Genomic DNA, 19,261 nt, shown 5'->3' on the forward strand with positions numbered 1-19,261 from the left:
TAAGAACAAAATTCACTGTTTCATGTACATGTGTGAAGAAGTTGCAGCATTGCAGCCGAATATTAAACATACATTTATTTTTGAAAAGAAAAGTTTGTAAGCAGTTCTCAGAGAATGATGCAGGTGGAAAAAGATTTATTTTCAGTATTTTGCACACACTAGTAGAATGTCTTTTGAAGTTATAGTGTTAGGTTAGATGAGGTATAACTTTTAAAGTGTTTCCACTTGCACGTGTATGGGGGATAATTGGGTTACATAGAAATTATTAGTTTCTTGGTTTTCTGACAATATGATTTTATGTGAGCATTGTTGTCTTTGTTTTATACATTATGATAGCAACACATAGTGTCTAGTAATATTTAATTTTCTGTTGTTGTTGTTGTTGTTTTCTGTTTTTTTATTTTGTTTTTTTTATTATTTTTTAATTTTACTTACATCCAGCATTATGCAGCATGTAAAGAGAGTTAATTTTTTTTCTTTTGTATGCCTAGTTGTTTAAATTTAAACTTTCTTTCGATATGAATAGTAAGCACATTGAAAGTCTTCCATTAATTTTGTAGGCCCAGCAAAAGAAACAGGAACAAGAACTTATGACATTACAGCAGGACCACCATAACATACACTGCAACAATAAGAAGCTGACTGTCTGCAGGATGAACCAGGATGTTGGCGTCTAAATGGATGGATTCAGAAGTTAACCAAAGGTGCACTGTTAATGGTGTTGTCATTTGAGGTGCTTGTTACCAAGTGAAAATAATGTGGCACTGTTGTGGACTTTAACACATGGCTGAGCTGCATGCCATATCTCAGGCAGCCAAGCTCAGGTTTGAATTTCAGTGTGAGATTGCAACTTTGTAATGGACCAAATGAAGTCGGAAGAAATTTGTAAATTACAGCATATTGCAAGAAGGCAAATAGCTACAGCTAGCACATTTTTTGAGACAACTCCACATAGCTCATTAAATGTACTGTACCAGGAAAGTAGGCCTACACTCAAAGCACTCAGCTGTTAAATGTTAATGTGATTCATATGTATATGTTTTTTTATCCTTTTCATAGTCTAGCTACTGCAGCATAGCAGAATACATCCTGAAACCTAATCCCCGTCTCACACACATCGTATGTGGTGTTAATTATGACAAATTATCAGTCCCATCAGAATAACTGTTGAGTATTAACTACACAGAGGTCATTCACCAAACATTCTGAGAGTGAAAACAAGGTGCTCTGTTTCAATCTTTGGAGTTTGCTGCCAAGTTAGGTTTATAGTTGTGTAATTGAGATTCATAGTGTCTCTGTCACTGCCATTTAAATACTTTATGTTTGAAATTTGGTGGATGTACAAAACTTGGACTCTGATTTGAGAAATTTGGTTAGTTTGTCATGTTATTCATACTCTATCAGAAATGTTACTTTTACACATTCAGAGTAGGAAGGCAGTTCTTGCTTATATGGCTCCTATACCAGCCAGGGGGCTTTTTGCTCTGCACCAAAGTTGAGAGCTGTAGTTAATTTATTTTATTTGTAAGTGTCAAAGACTATTCTATGGAAAGCTGATATGTCAAGATTATGACAATCAAAAATTTTAATTTGAAGAGGAAGAAAGGAAAATGAAATTTTAAAAGGAAATTTTTTTCAAGTCTTACAAATTTTAAAAGACCCACATTGCTTTACTTTTTTTGAGTATTGTGATGGTAAGAGATCAGGTTTCTTTACACAAAATAGATATTAGTCTGTCAGACATTGCTAGGAATGTTACAATGTCAGGACTGAAAATGTAAATAAAATCTGCCAGATAGATTGTTTGTTATGTTACACTTTTTAAAAGAATGTGTTTCTACGTGTATTATTGCTATGTAGCCATCTGGTGTGGGCAAGCATCAAGCTGCCTAGGTATGACTGTTATATTTCTCTGTCTATGAACTTTTAATGAGGGTGACCCATACTCTCTGTGTCTCAGCTGTGAAAGCCTCGAACCTAACTGGACAATGTACTCTATGGTTAAGACATATCAGTTCTGTTTTGCCTTCAAAACTATTTGTTGAATGAATCACTCTGTGTAGTTAATATTCAAGGGAATAACATTGTAAGTCTCATTTTGTTGTGTGATGTTGGTGGCAGCTGATTGAGGCATATGCATTGTTATATTTTGACCTGGCTGCTTACATACTACAGTACCTGTATTAGCCCTACCTAGTCTGTACCTTTATGCTCCATACCTCTTTCTTTCCCTTTGCTTGAAGCTTTTCTCTTATTAACTGGCTAGGCATGCCAAGGCCATCACAGTACATCTATATATTAAGGGCACAGCAGTTGTAATTTCACTACTCACCAACACACAAAAATTCCAGATAGTTTATTTAAATAGTTCAGCTAGTCATCACTTTTATACATTTTTTAATTATCAAGTGCCTTCTGTTTTTCAGAAGATATCCAGTTTTGTATTTTTTACTTTTACTAAAATGAGAAACACACAATTTTGTATCATTTAAAAAAATAATTTTTTTTATTGTTAGAATATTTCAAACTTGCAGTGCCCTTGCAATGATAGTTCCATCCAGAACTCCAGAAATATGTTAATCCACTGAATGTGAGAAAGTTGACAGATAGTGATGGCAAAAATATTTTTGTCCCCAGTCTCATCTGTAATAAAATATAATAAATAGATAATTTTAGAGTGTTCAATACCTGTTACAAGGCTTGAAACTGTAGATGACTGATTTTAATTTCACTATATTTTGTTTCATGCAATTGACCACTCTTTGTCAACTCAAGTTGTGTCACTTGTACACTGAGAGGCTGTAAACCAGTGATTTTTTAATATGTAGCAGATTTAAATTGTATTTCTGGAGCCCTGGTGCCATCATATTGCTTTACATGATGGACTGATGCAGCCTGCTCAGCTGTGTCCAATTGTAAGCCGAGTCAGAGCACACATGATTATCAAACAAGGTGACATCCCAATAAAATAATTTTCCTGAATTCGGTTCATCCAAGCAAGCAAGACATGGACTCATTATTTGTTAATTGTTTATGACATGGTACTCAGCCTGTTTGATATAGCAACTTCATGTTCCAAAATAGAGTTAATCTAGTGTTCAGTTCATATGTACATAGTAATAACTGTTCTATCTTTCTTTATTATTGTTTTTTTTTTCTGAGATGGCAACATTTTCTTTATGGGCACTGTACATATTGAAACCTGCTCAAGATGGTGTTCATAGACTGATATACATAAGACTGAACTTGATTATCATATTTAAACTTGGTAGAGAGACATCGTAGGAGTCTAGTTTGGATTCTTTGGGCTGACACCACCTCAAGAAGAACTATGTTATTTTGTGGTGTGTTGTGATGTGCAGGAGACAACATCCTCCTTCATGGCATCTGTCACAGGCTTGTTTAGGTACATGTCTTAGTGGAAAATACAGGATCCGGTGATGACGAGCATGGCAGAGATGTATACCAAGAAACATCATACCTCAAAGCAAAATACTGGATACTCTGACAGTTTGCATTCCAACTGCAGAAATAGGTTATACAATCAAGTTAAGCAGATTGAAGAACTGTTGCTGTGTTTGTTCAGAACCTCCCCACATGTTAACACTGTTAATGCTTAGTAGTTATTATTATTACTATTATAATTATTGTTTTTTTAAGTCTGCAGTTTGACGTCCACAGCCATAATGTGTTTTAATTGTGGATCCAGTGCCATACTTGTGCATGGTTATCGCGTCTTTCCTTAAGTTTGAATACCACATGTAATGTCACAGAGTGTATGCTGTCATGAGGCCTTACATCTACAGCCAAGAGAATATTGACTGTGGTTTAGTAGTAGTTTGACCTTGTTCATAATACACTCTTTGTCCCCTAGCAAGAGTTCCTTTTCCATTTCAAAAAATGAACTGTTATGTTACTGCTGGTCCCATGTACTAATTATTTGAAAACATTGGTAAGGCCTGTTTGTGGTTTCCATGTTCTCATGTCTTATGTAGTGCTATGTTTGCCAGTGATGGAAATGGATAGGAATTCAAGGGTCCCTTTCTTGTAAGTAAATGAAGCAGGGACTTTGTTTTCTTCTGAGGTTTGCACCAAGCAGGTTGATGCTGTAATATTGCTCAAAAGTTGTTTTCAGAAGCTATCCAGTTTGAATCTTGCTTAGGTTACTGCATGTCCCGAGTGTTTTCTCGGTTCTTATTCTTCCAAGACAAATGCTGAGATAGTATCTTTAAATGGACCACTGCACCTCCTTCCAAATCCTTATGTATTTGTCACTCACAATCATCTCATCTCATTTGACAGTACGGGTAACCTTCGATTTGTGCCGCTTCAATTTGCGCTGATTCAGAATAACGCCACTTTTGAAACCAGCAAGTCAAAAAGTGGAAAAAATATATTTTACTATTATTTACAACGTTTTACCATGTTTCTCGTACTAATTCTTATACTAAATCGTAATTCTTACATCGCTGATTTTGAATAAAAATTATAAATACGGTCACCTCTGCACTCATTGCTGAGTTGTTGCGAGATAATCTCCTAAAAATCTGCCAGCATTGCTCAATAGTCACGTGAGCATTGGTCACTCTTCACGGTGTGCGTTCAGCCTGATAAGGGAGTAAGGAAAAGTGCACTCAGTTCACTTCTTGTTGACACATTGAATGTGCTGAAAACTGTGTGCTAAACGTGTTTGTGTTGTTGTTCGACCACTATTCTGCAGTAGCAACTGTTTTATATTTATAAATTGTAGAAGAGCCGCCATGTCTGGTAAGAGAAGTGAATGTGTTGCTAGAAAGTTGCGTAGGTCTATTGTGTTAGAAGATAAGATGGACGTAATTCGCAGAATAGAAGGTGGTGATACCCGTCGTAATGTGTGCAGAAGTATGAAGTTGCCTCCTTCCACTGTTACTACCATAATGAAAAATTCATATAAAATAAAACAGTCAATGCGACAGGCTACGAGAGTAAGTGCAACGCAAGTGAGTTATATCAGAGTAAACTTTTAGAAAGAATGGAGAGATTACTGTAACTATGAATCAAAGAAACCTTCCCTTGACTGAAATTGTTATCACGGATAAGGCGAAGTCAATTTTTGAGGAACTTAAGTCGTCAATGTTTGGGTGCTGGGAACGCATGTCAATGATTTCCAATTGATTTACATTATAAAAAGAGTTTCAATTTACGGCGGTAAGTCCAGGAACGCATCTCCGGCGTAAATCGAGGGTTACCTGTATATATCTTCTGCAATTGAGAAGTGTTGGTAATAACCAAAGAATGTAAGTTTTGCAAAGGTAATTGATATTTTCTGACAATTTTTACAGATGTTGCTGTGTAGTGGAGGTACCAATTTCACATCCCAGCAGGAGGCAGGATATCTTGACTAAAACATTTCGTCTGTTCCCCAAGTCCTTCCTGGTAAACATCCTTGCACCTGTAAGTACCTCTTCCTTTCTTAACTCTCCAATTTCCCTATGTCTAAACCAGTCTGGATACTATATGTAATTATATAATTAAGCAATATGTAATCTCTGCTCATTTGTTGAAATTTAAATGCTGGGAAAGAGTAGTCGTTTTTACACCTTACATTAAATTTACATCTCTTTATGACATGATTGAACTTCATCACAGCTTAATACCTGAAAATGCTATGTAAATGCCATTCCTAGCTTTAGCTCTTAAAAACATTTGTGTCTTTTTCCCATCTCATAGTGATTTATATGAGAGAGTTAACTGGTTTCTTTGAATGCCTTTATAGACTGTGTGAGATATGACAGCAGTCTTCCTTGCACATATTCATCCCAGTTATAAAGTTGTCTTGACTGTTGCCTTTTGAACTGATAGCATTAAATCTGGGTTTACAGTCAGTGTGACATGGCTGCAAGAGAGTTAAGATATGCATAGTAGTATGGCATATAATAGTATATTTGATGGAAGGAAAGAGATTCTTGCAAAGTTTTCATTTCTGCATTTTCCATTCTTCATTTGTCTTTTTCGCCCATTGTTCTCCAGTTTTTATAATTTGTATTGATGTTTAATCTTATCCAGTTGCCTTTCCATGTGTCATTTTCTCCATTGTAGTTCATAGCATTCTGATTTCTTCAATTCCAAGTCATCCTCCTCTCCCTATTGCTGTATTTCATCCTGTGTCTTAGCTATTAATAACATTCAGAAACACCTTTTCCATCCATATAATATCTGATTCTCTTCACTATAGCTGTTCATCATCTATGATTCTACAGTCCTCTTTTATCTTATTTCTTCTCATTTGTATTACTTCATAGATTAAATTCTTGGTTGCTTCGATGAAGAAAACGCAAACTAACATCATTTATGATGCCCATTATCGAGATTTAAATGTACTGCTACCCAAATAAACATCAGACAGAGTGAAGCTAAATTCTCCCTTGGAATATTTGAAATGTTCCTATAGCTGAAGGTTTCCATTTCCATGACTGTTTACTGTTTCATCTGATGACATACACATTAAACGTGCAGTGACAACGAGTTATTTTATTGTGCAATCAACTTGGGTTCAAGAAATTATATATAATATTAATGTGGAGCTGTGTTGTAACATCATCTTTCCTCCTCACATTCTTTCCTATGTCCCGGAACGTATTGGTTCATATCTTATGTGTGACAGAATTTTGCTGATAATAAAAACTGGTCAGCGGAGCATCTCGAAGGATGATAACGTTTTCAAAATCTAGTTAGTAATATATAATGCTTTTTATGCATTCTTTACACATATTCAGTGTATATAGAAGTCATATCTGTTTTCTCCACATTCCAATTTGAGAACCACGGGACATATTTGTATGAAATGTGAGATTGCAGAGTTGTACTAAAGTGTGTCACTCCCCAATATTGTTTAAAATCTGACAATAATAACCACTTTGCCAAGAGACCTAAAATTCATTTTAAAACACCTGACAGGTATCTTACTAAAAATTATCTGCATGAAAAATGTTTTGAACAGACTTGTAGGAAATAATTAAATGGATATTTTATGTCAGTTTCTTTACCATACAATGTAAGGTTTTCATTAAATTTTAAAGTTGCATGAAAACTTCAAAATAGAACTTCAAATTACATGTTAAATGTTATTCTCAGTTTAATGTTTGAATAAATTGTACATTAACAGTTTATCCTCAATTGTAGTTTAATGTTGGAGTTCAAACACAATCCCATTATATATGCAGTAATGTACTGTACTTTTATTCAAGTATCTAAAATACTACACAAGAGGTTATACTTTTCATGCTTGTGAAATCATAAAGAGTACTGTTAGAAACTGTGTTCTATGTCATTTTGAATTGAGCCATCACGTCAGTACCAATTTTGTAGAAATGCTAGTAATTTGATAAAGATCTCACGTGAAACAAGTTATTAATGACAAGTAAAATTTTTAAAACATTGCTTGTGATTAATGAAACTGGTAGAAGTCTGTTGGGTGGTCGTTAATGTCGTGGTGACCGTATGTATTATCTTCATTCAAATAACTGCTACGCCACGCACATTCACTTTTAAGGAGAAAGGCAAACAACCTGCACATATGCTGTGGTAGTGATTTTGAGATTGTTGTTTGTAACAGAAAGAAATATTTGGTCAAGGTGGGTTATGTTTTTAGATCTGTCTGTTTAATAAGGGAGGATGCTTTGTTGTTAAAGGGACAAACTCTCTTATTGGCAGTGGTCAGCCTCTCATAGTCCCAGGTATTTCTGTTAGGAAGATGTTGGAATTAAACTTACTGACAACATGGTAATTATTTAAGAGCTGGTCGAGTATGAAAGAAACGGTGGTACTACAGCATCGTTAGTTTGGTTTTGTCTTCTACATTGAAGTAGTGATTTGGCATGCACTTAAGTTAAGAATTATAGGTGAAGCATTCACTTGGTTTTAACTCATCATTTGATTAGATGATTAATTATCATAGATCACCACATTCTGTTTTACCGTAGAAAATATTTTTAATTTTATTTTCTGTAAGAATTTCCATTTAATTTTCATCTCCTTAATTTAAAAGTTATCGAACGTGCAAAATAAACAAAGCAGCAGTAACTTTGATATCAGTGACAAATTCGACTTGGAAATACAGAAAAACTCTCATATGGAAAAGAAGTAACTTGGTGGTTATTCCTGTGCCCAAAAACAGATATTTTTCAAGGTTGAAGTTTACTAATTTATACATGAAGTACTTAAGAATGGATATAATGTTTCACGTGAAAGATGAGCAGATAAGAATGTGACGTGTTCTGCACCTGAGTAACACATTCTCTTGTCGGTCATGTTTTGTTTATGACATCTCTTGCTTCATTAACCCACTGAAACTGAGGCTTGTCTAAATAAAATTTAAGAGTTCAGCCATATTTGTGCTCTTTATTAGCGTTGCAAAAGCAGTAAATTAACTAAGAGGTTTAATTGAAAATAGCGCCTTGTGAAAATATACTCCATCAGAAGCAACCTGCCTGTTCATATCGTCTGTTTCTATTGACTTATGATTTTGTACGATTATTAGTGGCATGGCCTCGTGCTGGAATAATGCAGGTGCGCACTTAAAAACTTGTGTTTGCAGTTCACTTTAGCATACATCCACTTACCTTACCATGTAATATAAAAATCAAATCAAGACAGATGATGGTATTATAATTATTTATTTGTAACGTTATATTCTACATTGGTTTCACGAGTAACTAAATATTTCCGATTTGAAGGGTTTATTATGTACAAGGGGAGAAAGCATATTATACAGATGTTTACAATGAAAACTTGGATTTTTGATAAACTAAAATTAAATTGATCTTGTAGTTTTTTCCCAGGGTTATTTATAGAAAGCTGTTCAGATTTGGTCCACTGCCACACAAGCGTCGGCATGATCATGAGTCGGAACTGACGACAATGGAAGGCCCCTCGGTTACAACGAAAACAGGAGCTCTCAACCATTTCCAGACCTAGGACCATTCACCCTTTCTTATTGAATCATGGGCTGAAAGGCTTTATATAAGGAAAATTTATTGAAAATTCTTTTCAGTTTATTAAAAAAAAAACTAACTTATTGCAAACAAATTCGCGTCTTACTTAATCATTTTTGTAACGAAGTCTGTCATTAGTGCGGTACTGAGGCTGCTTTCCCATGAGTACTCCTTCATCATCAGGTTTAATGTCTGTTGTGATTTGCTTGCATCTGTCCAAGTGTTCAGGAACCTCATGCATTCATCAGACACATTTTTGATTTGTTGTTCTTTATTTATAGTTTATTTAATGATGCTTTGTCGTAGCTCAGACTATATAGCATTGAATAAGAGAATGGTAGTGAATTGGAAAATATGTGGAAGGAAGTGGTCATGGCATAATTTCAGGTACTATCCCAGATTTGAACCCAGGACTCTCAGTGAAAGGTAATTTAAGATATTGATAGCATTAATGAACTGCGTTTCTTGATTTTAGGTAACTATTGTTTCATCGTACAGGTGAGAATATTATTACACGTGTTAACAGAGCGCACAAAAACACATTGGCAAGCCATGTGAGCTATGGGTTGAGAACCCCTGATATAGAATGTTCGAAACGTACGATGTTTCAGAGGTCATACCGCCTCCGTCATCAGGGCAGTATGACCCCTGAAACGTTGGTTAACATCGACCAGACTACACAGCGCAAGAACCCAGAAGACAGAAATCTTCATACTCATCGCCCTGATGACGGAGGCAGTATGACCTCTGAAACGTTGGTAAACATCGACCAGACTACACAGCGCAAGAACCCAGAAGACAGAAATCTTCATACTCATCGCCCTGATGACGGAGGCAGTATGACCTCTGGAACGTTGGTTAACATCGACCAGACTACACAGCGCAACAACCCAGAAGACAGAAGTCTTCATACTCATCGCCCTGATGACGGAGGCAGTATGACCTCTGAAACGTTGGTTAGCATCGACCAGACTACACAGCGAAACAACCCAGAAGACAGAAATCTTCACACTCTGATGACGGAGGCAGTATGACCTCTGAAACGTTGGTTAGCATCGACCAGACTACACAGCGCAAGAACCCAGAAGACAGAAATCTTCATACTCATCGCTGTGAAAACCTCAAATCTTACACAATAGTTCTTATTTTGAAAGATGAGAATGCTCAGGTGTGCATTCGGTGTGATACTTCTGATCAGAGCGTAGATGGAGCTGCTGATAGACTGTTTACATTTCTTCACCGTAATCCTCCATAGAGATTTAGAATATTTAATGGAGTGAATGATACAGCATTAATAAATATGAGGGCTGGAATGTTAAGGTTTGTTAGGCAATGTTACTAATCTTAGGGTCTGTGTTCTCTTCCTCTAATTTGCTATTTACATACATAATTTTTAAAATCACATTCTTTTTTTTTTCACATTCTGTAGAATGTAAGTGTTCATTCAATATGCCAACAAATCTGAATAAATTATAATGGTGATAGATGTGTTTTTGTCACTTTCAGACCATCGTCGTCTACTCTTCTCAGTCTGTCGCGTAAGGTTTTACACATTAAGAAAAATACACTGAAGATGGTCCAACAGGTATAACATTATCAATAATTTTGACAGATCATTTGAAATGATAATTTGGTGTTTTGAATTAATATTCTACATTAACTGTACAGTATGAAGGGACACGAGATTCACACAGTCACTCAAGACGCCTAAGCTGGAAAGATGTGTCTATCTGGAGACCCCATGAATTATGTTTGATCCTTATTTTAGTAAATATCTGTTTTCAAATCAGGACACATTTTTATCAAGGTCAAAAGTGGGCAAAGTACAGTAAATGGGACAGAATGCCTTTTAATAATTTTTAGTTATATATCAAGATCTACACAACCCTAAGATGGTCGAAATTCATCAAATACAGAGACATCAGCAATATGGTATCTATGTGTACCACCGGCTTTAACCTTAGTGTTGTTACTGGGAAATATGCATTCCACTTACTATCCTTTCAATCTGGTTTATCGCACATCCTTCGCTGCTGTGGGTGTCATAATCGCAGAAAACATCCCACTTCAACCCAATACTGAAATCCACTAGATTAATTTTACTGCGAAAGCGTTAGTTTAAGTAACGTAAAACTTCACCCACAGAATGTATTTCTGAGTTTTATTGCATTATCATCATGAAAATTCACTGATTTCTGAAATGTCATAAACTAATAGCAATTTTACGAAATGTTTGGCTTTTTCTTGGAGATAGTAATCAGATTGTTTAATAAAAAAAACTAATTCCACCCTTTAACCCTTATCACTTACAATGGGGCTGCTGGCCAGACCTAAACCCTTCATTTAATTGTTTAGTGGCGTGCTAGTGCGACCCACAGTCAATTTGATTGAAAGGTTAAATATGAAAAGGAATGCAACTGTGGCTCACAACTTTGATTATATGTAAGTAACAGCAACAAGCTAGGGGCAGTGCCGCTCTACAGTCCTGACTAAATTCGATTTTCATTTTTCATAAATCTGTGCGAGCTGTCCGTTTGTAGACTATGAGAGAACCAAAATGACCCAGCATTCTCACTGAGGTTCATGCCACTCCATTATCATTTCTGATATCCCTATCTGGAATTCAAATTGGACCGTACCAACCGTCCAACTCCCCGCCTCCTGTCTTAATGTAAACCGTTAGGATTTTCTCTTAGAAGCTGACAAATAGAAGAAGGGTGTATGAATGTTGAAGCAGGTGTGGCTGGGGTTTATGGTGTCATGGCAGGGTTTAGTAACCTCTTCTATTCAATGTAGATGTCCTCAATAGGATAAGCTGTCTCGATGAATTTGGTGTAAAACCGCTTGAAAGCTCTCCTGAAAGTAAAACACCAAATTATGTACTCATAACACGTGAGTGTTTAAGAGGGAAAAAATAAAGTTTATGAGATTGCCAATCTATCTGTGTATACCCCATAAACATTACGCCATTGTTATTTTTAACGGTCGTGGAAGCTTGTGCTTATGAGCTGCATTGACAACGGTGTCACAAAATATGGGGTTCTGTCTGAACTTATTTATGGTAACAGATATTCAGAAATATGCAGCTTCTGTTATAGCAATTTTATTGAAAATGTAAAACAAGAATATGGTGGTCATAAACTAACTAGATGGCTTACCAAATCCGAAGGTTCATCACCGAATTAACCAAAGCCTTCCACCGGACCCTGTCCTGGGCCAACAAAATCCAGTCTCCTTCAACTCCTATCTCCCACAGATCCCGCCTGACATTATCCTCCCATCTACGTCTAGGTCTCTCCAGAGGTCTCTTCCCCTCAGGCTTCCCAAATAGTGGACCCAACCAACCAGATGGCTTACGGAACGCGAAGGTTCATCACCGAATTAACCAAAGCCCTCCACCGGACCCTGTCCTGGGCCAACAAAATCCAGTCTCCTTCAACTCCTATCTCCCATAGATCCCGCCTGACATTATCCTCCCATCTACGTCTAGGTCTCTTCCCCTCAGGCTTCCCAAATAGTGGACCCAACCAACCAGATGGCTTACGGAACTGGAAGGTTCATCACCGAATTAACCAAAGCCCTCCACCGGACCCTGTCCTGGGCCAACAAAATTTAGTCACCTTTAACTCCTATCTCCCATAGATCCCGCCTGACGTTGTGTCATTAAGAATTATAAAGAAAAATCTCACCCGACGGCTTCTGCGACGGGCCGTGTGGACTCCGTTCCCATGAAGACGTGACATGCAAACCTTTGCAGTTGTGGGTGTTTAGTGATGAAGCCCAGGTAACGGTGGTCTCTAGGGTGGAATGCGCAGAATGACACATTCTTCAATGAGTAGAAATAATCGTGGCATGGGACATCCTTAGGCTGGTAACAACACAATGATCATCTTTTAATAAGGTGCAGTTTTATATTTTATATGTAGCCAGAGTCAACTGGCGTTGTTAAATTATCTAAGATTTAGTCAAGATAGAAAGAACTTACTGAAGGCTTCCTGCGATCTACCATCCTGAGACCCTGGTCAGACACCTCAAGGATGCATGAGTGGGGTTTGAGTTTTGGAACTCCTGATGTTCCTACTATCTTCTTGACAGCCTGACACACGACGACGTTCCCCTTGTGGCATCGTGTTTCCACCGAACCCAGATACCCCAGCAAGTACCTTTCTCTCTTTACCTTCGGTGCACTGGGGTCGAAATCACTGTAGTCCATATCCACAGCATATGCCGATGGAAAGATGCCCTGTCTCCCTGACCGCAAATTCACCCCTGGCGGCAGTCAGTGCAATGAAATCATACACAAATCTACGTATTATGTTTCATTTCGTATGAGACTGATGAACCCGAATAAACATAAAACTTTCCTGAGAGTGGGAGCCAACATAATATTACGTACTTAAACGGAAACTGAAAGGAAAACCCAGACTAACAGAAACCTCTGTTTCAATATTTGTTCTTTTCAGTTCATATATAAGTAAATAGTAAAGTAAAGTTTGTCCCACTATACGCCATGTAGGCACTTGGGGGGAGTGGAGGTATAGTTCCTCTCTTCCTTGACCTCGGCACTAGATGGGGGTGAGTGGTCAGCATCACGCCCCAGCCGGCTTTACCCCTGGAAAGGACCCCGGTACCCATTGTAGAGGAGGCTGGGTGGGCCCCAGAGCCGGTCTGGACACAGAGGTCAGGGGAAAAATCCTCTGCCCCAGTCGGGGATCGAATCCCGGTCGTCCAGTCCGTAGCCAGTCACTATTCTGACTGGGCTACGGATAATAAAACTTTTTGTGCACCATTCGGTAAGAGTACACATGTAGCAGGTTGAATTCGGATCATTTGTATTAATGCTAATTGTACCAAGACGTAAGTAATATCAGTGATAAATGAAAGTCTGTCTGAAATGAACATACTTTCAGGACCGTGAAACAGAACTGTGCTGTGTGCAATACCTTCACACCAGAGGTCGTCGGCCTCCTTCTGCACGTAGATGGGGTCACCTATCTCTACTTCGATCTCGTCGTGGTGTCGGGGCACGAACTTGTGGAGTCCTCTATGTGTCGCCTCCAGCAGCTCCAACTGTGTGAAAGGAACCCCTCCGCTACTCGAAGGAGACGCAGACTCTGGCGACCGGAATCCTGCGCAACAAGACCCACGCGTTGTCATCCATCACTGAATACAGTGTCTTCTTGGGCGATCAGCCACGTAAGTTACAATGAAACGTTTCGGAGACTGTCTCTGCCTCCATCATCAGGGTTTTTATTCGATGTGACAGATCAGTTTCACATGCATACAAAACAATGAAAGACCAATACTCATCGAATTCTTTTTCTTCGTCGTGTCTACTCGTTTCCATTCCTCGTTCGGAATGAAAGACACTCTTATGACATTCAAGAAATTCTTTCCGACTTTTCTGACAACACAGCTTTACAGGAGCCCACCTTGCTGTCCGAGTTGCGGTGACATGGACTTGAGTCCGTCTGGCGAGTGGGCCGTGGAGTTGCCCGAATCCACGTCCGTACTGTGAAAACGCTCCGAATCCGGGGAAATGGCCTCATCTGCTAAGACAAGAAACTTCATGAGCACTGCGCCTGTTCGTATTTTCATGTCCTGCTTATGTAGTGCGGAGCTGTAGGCGGTAGGACTTACCCCTTAGATAGCTATGGCACTTGAGTATGAACAAGGGCCTCGTCTGACCCCCCACTGCGAATTGCAGGGATTCAGGCATAACGCTATCACCCGTGTCCATGAGATCTGCCAGTTCGTCGGCCAACGACGGCTGCACAATCGCCATCACAGACGCTGCAACAGCCAGTCGAAACACACATCTTCATCTGTTTGTTCGCATTAGAATAATGGTTTGGTTCAACACCGTTCCACGAATTTGACAATTAAATCAAATGTGTAAGGCGCGCGTGTTATAAATTTAATTTTTAAAATGTGCAAACACATATTCGCACATTTGAGTGTATACAGGCGCCAGTGTTTCGCGTTTGAATGACTTACACAAAAGTAAATTTTAAGCGCCTAATCTCTATGTCGATGTTGGTTTTCCGGGTTGTAACACAGTGTGGACTCAACGTTCCCGAGGAACATAACGCCTTTGTCTCCTCAGCCCTGTAGATGGAGGCAGTATGTTCCTTGCGAGCGTTAGCATCTACCTACATGTCCACACTATATTACAACCAGCCAGACCAACAACGACATCTTCAACGTTGTCAACGTTTAATACCCACCAGAATATTTAGATCGAATGAAACTGTTCGCTGGGCATTTTATCATTAGGCACGCCAAGAAGATATGCTGATACTGTGAAGTGTCGATAACCGTCTGACTTACATTTCTTATTCTTCGGTATCTCCGGTAGCTTGCGACGCCGTCTCTCACCGGGACCAAGCCGGTGCTGATCTGTCCAGGTCGAGAGATGGTCTCCTCCACTACCGCCACCCTGTTCCTCACCGTGTAGCGGTAGACTGACTCCTGAGCCCGGGGTGCCTCTTTCACGGCCTCGTGTCTCGGTGGACACTGTAGCGGTGACCTCGTCTTCGTCGTCGTCGAGGTCCCCTGAAGCCCTGTGTGGCTCTGAGCCGATGCTGTTTGTGGGGCTACAGCAAAGGGGATCTTCCTCGCCATCGCTCTTCGACGTCGTGGAGTTGGAATCTTCGTCCAACAGAACATCGTGTACCAGCCTGAGGCAACAAATGTAAGTCTGAAGTCGTTTCTTCGCTGCTTTGAATGTCCCATTAGTGATTTATTACAAAGCTATCATATTACATTCTATTCCACGTTCTGCTGTCTGAAGTTATTTTTACGAAAAATAATTATTTTTTGGAGCGTTTGTGTCTCAAAATAGGATTCTCAGGAGAATATTTGTACCTAAGAGGGATAAAGTGGCTGGAGGTTGGAGAAAATTTCATGATCAGAAGCTCCATAATTTATAAACTTCTCCAAGTTTAATTAGGATTTTAAAATCAAGAAGAATGAAATGTGTTGGGAGTGTGGCGTGCGTGGTTGAGATAAGAAATGCGTACATAATTTTGGTTGGGAAGCGTTAAGAGATCACTCAGAAAACCTAGGCGTAGATGAGATGATAATATTAAAATGAATCTTTCGGAATAGTGTGGGAGGGTGTGGACTGGATTTAAGTGGTTCAAGACAGGGGCCGCTGGCGGGATTTTGTGAACACGATAATGAACCTTCAGATGCGGGTAATTTCATGGCTAGCTGAGCGTACAGTCAGTTTCCGTGAAGTTAATCCTTTTGGTCACCCTTTTGCTGGCATAGCAGTTTTCCCTCCTTTTCTTGAGACTTAAAGCGGTCTCACTTAATGATTAATGAAGTCCCGGTGTTCAATAGATAAAGATGGACAGAATCTCGTATTGAATTAGCTGATGCGAGTGTTTTTATTTGAGCTTTGGCGTATTTAAAGATCTTCGTGGCATCCTTGCGCGATGTGCAAAATCCAGAATGGTTTGGTCGTATCTGCCCAACAGTTTGTCCGTCCGTATGTTTTGTCTACGAAACTACTGAAAGAGTTTTGATTAAATTTGGTATTGGCGGGGGAAGATAAAAGAAGGCAACTGAATTTTATTTCAGTTCCAATCTGTCTTTTGAATTTTTCAGTGTACTCATAAACAGCTAATCGAACAAAACCGCATAGCTGCATGAGACGAAGAACAAGCCTAATTTATGTACCTATATATTAGTTTGGCCGGTCACAGTGGCCACGCGGTCAGAGACTTGGGACTCTGGGACCGAGGGTTTGAATCCCACTCAAGGCATGGATGTTTGTCCGCGACTTTCTGTGTTGTGCTGTCCTGTGTTCAGGTAGAGGCCTTGCGACGGGCTGATCACTCGTCGAAGGAGTCCCTACCAAATGTCTAAATAGATCAATAAACCTCTGAAAGGGTCCCCTATTCTTCACATGGGAGCGAAAAGTGTGTAAAGAGGAAGATATATTATTTTGAGCTTTTTTGCTTAATAAACTAACATTATCCATGTGAAGATTTCCGTCTTCTGGGTTGTTGTGCAACAACCCAGAAGACGGAAATCTTCATACTCACCGCTGTGAGAACCTCAAGTCTTACATTATCCATGTGGTCCATCAGCTGGTGTTTTCCATTCATTTCGAGTCGGTCCTGATTCTCAAAGACGTTTTTGATTTTATATTCTAAAACGAAGTTTCGGTAACAAATAAACACGATGTTTTAGTTCTTAAAACGAATCGCTTTGTATAAAAATATGTTAGTAATGACGTTGTTTGTTATGTGTTTCGGAATGATGAGTTTTAAAGCATTTACCTATAAGCATATATGAGTACATGGGCATAGGAACAAACATATGTCTGACAGTTTCGTTTCTGAATCTATCTTGCCTCCTGTTCTGAATTCGACCTGTGATTCTATAATCGTATGAGTAGTCATCCAGTTCGACTCCTCGAGTCACAGTCGCTAGCTAAGAGCATTATTCATAAACTTAAAGCCAGTTCTATAGTGGTTATGACGTAACTGTCAAGGAGACATTGAGTTTTGGGTTGTGCTTGAACGTAAGCTGTTGGACTGATAATGTGGATTGAATGTGAGTTTATGACGTAGATAGATGCGATCCATTTTAAGGAAATATCCCAGAACGTCAGTAAATAAAACGTGGACGTGTGGGAAAATGGAGATATTCTTTTAGTCATGATTTGAACTGGGCAGGTCTGTAAAATTTCACCATAAACATATCTGAAACCTACAAATGAAGTTAAATATCTTGAGATCTGTAGTCATAGTACGTCATGAACTATTTATTTTGCACGATGAATCACTTTGACCAATGTTTTAGATACCGATTGAAGTTATATATAACCTTTGTTAAGCCTCTGAAGTACCAAGTTTTTATAGATAATTTAAAAAAAATCTCTTTAAACCTGATAAAAGACAAAATGCTTATCTATTACAAGGAGAAAATGGTTAATGCTATATGGCAAAATATAGTCAGTAAGTGTTAAAATAGGCTGTACATGCAATATTATTTAATATCGCCTTTCATCAATTTGAGGATATGTTTTATGGCCATAAAAATTAAATACGCAGTAGCCCAGAAACGTCTCCGTTTTGATTTAGAGAGCCTTTAAAATTATTAAGTGTTGCAAACCGTAGAAACCGCGCATATACTCCACCCTTCATGTAACCGTCTTCCGCGTACAGGTAATCAAGGGTAGGTATTATTTTCGTGGCGTTTGTAGCCTCTCAGCCTTCAGGAATCCGAAATAAGAACAAACCACAGATGGCAGTTACCACAAACACAGGCAAGTACTAAGGAATTTCCATCAGGAAATCTCTTAGCATGTACTACGGAACATCTTAAGTAGATGTATCTCAAAATAGAGACGTTTCAGGACCAATATGCATTTTACTTATCTATTGTCATACAACATATCCTCAAAATTATTAAAGGAAATATTGAATCACCCTGTATAGTTACCACTGGCCTTTAAATAGCTGAAGTAGGATTCGCATTGAATTGAAGTTAATTTCGCTCAGTACCAAATTTAATCGAAATCCGTTCAAACGTTTTGGTGATGAAACTAGCTGGCAGATGATACTTCATCATGCTTTTATTATCTGTAGTTAATGTGGAAAACACGTGTAGTTGGACAACAAAAAATAAATAGTCGATCTGATTAAAACGTAGCTTTTTAAATGTTTAATGCCATGTTATGATTGCCATTAGTAATAATATTCAAATATGTAACTGTAGATTCTACATTATCGTACAGCCAAATTATTAGCCGGGGATGCCCGGCAGCCGATCAGACATGCAAGCCAAAAAGGTTAAATGGAAGAAGGATTTATTGTTTCATCAAGTTACTCACGTGTAACTCTGTGCTGGGGCCTTGATGTGTTGTGGCAGTCTTTCGAAATAATGCCGGAATTCTTCAAACTCAGTGTCCGCCATGTTTATTGTCAGTCTGCTGCCATTAACACCATCTCGTTCGACCCGACCCACAATCCTCTGCGCGACGCAGCTCGCTTTATGACGACGCTGGAAGTGTGCGTCGCGTCCATGGCATCTGCTATATTGATTGAGGACGGTTTCTGTAAAGTAGCGTGACTCAGAATTCGGGTTCATCCGCCCATGAGGGTGTCATAGACGATCTGGATTTCCTTTTCAGCTAATGGAAAATATGTACAGTGAAGTGCCTCGGCAGTGGAGTAGATTTTGTATACATATTACTAACGGGGCTGCTCCAAAATTTTACAGGTAGTTATTCACAGCGGTAAATAATTGTACAGCCAATTTAAAATTTCATT

General features: G+C 38.7%; 2 protein-coding genes across 5 annotated transcripts in view; one reads left to right on the forward strand and one right to left on the reverse strand.

Moving 5' to 3' along the window:
• Positions 1-7,148, forward strand: part of LOC110836325 (uncharacterized) — a 214,051-nt gene extending 206,903 nt beyond the window's left edge. For all 4 annotated transcript variants that reach the window (XM_087346680.1, XM_087346681.1, XM_087346682.1 and 1 more), the window contains one exon: positions 561-7,148. In XM_087346680.1, the coding sequence (XP_087202806.1) occupies positions 561-677 (117 nt within the window). In that variant the 3' untranslated portion in view covers positions 678-7,148. The remainder of the gene's footprint in view (positions 1-560) is intronic.
• Positions 7,149-8,635: 1,487 nt separating this feature from the next.
• Positions 8,636-18,970, reverse strand: Aplip1 (JNK-interacting protein Aplip1). The gene is made up of 8 exons (XM_087346686.1): positions 18,823-18,970; positions 15,303-15,652; positions 14,613-14,765; positions 14,405-14,521; positions 13,916-14,101; positions 12,958-13,241; positions 12,662-12,840; positions 8,636-11,828 (listed from the first exon to the last, which is right to left on the reverse strand). The coding sequence occupies exons 1-8, from the start codon at positions 18,903-18,905 to the stop codon at positions 11,756-11,758; spliced, it is 1,425 nt and encodes a 474-aa protein (XP_087202812.1). The 5' UTR covers positions 18,906-18,970; the 3' UTR covers positions 8,636-11,755.
• Positions 18,971-19,261: the final 291 nt, after the last annotated feature.

This window comes from Zootermopsis nevadensis, unplaced genomic scaffold (assembly GCF_977971745.1).
Source record: "Zootermopsis nevadensis isolate Lab colony 2312 unplaced genomic scaffold, Znev_1.0 Znev_ptg000010l, whole genome shotgun sequence".
Classification (NCBI taxonomy): Eukaryota; Metazoa; Arthropoda; class Insecta; order Blattodea; family Termopsidae; genus Zootermopsis; species Zootermopsis nevadensis.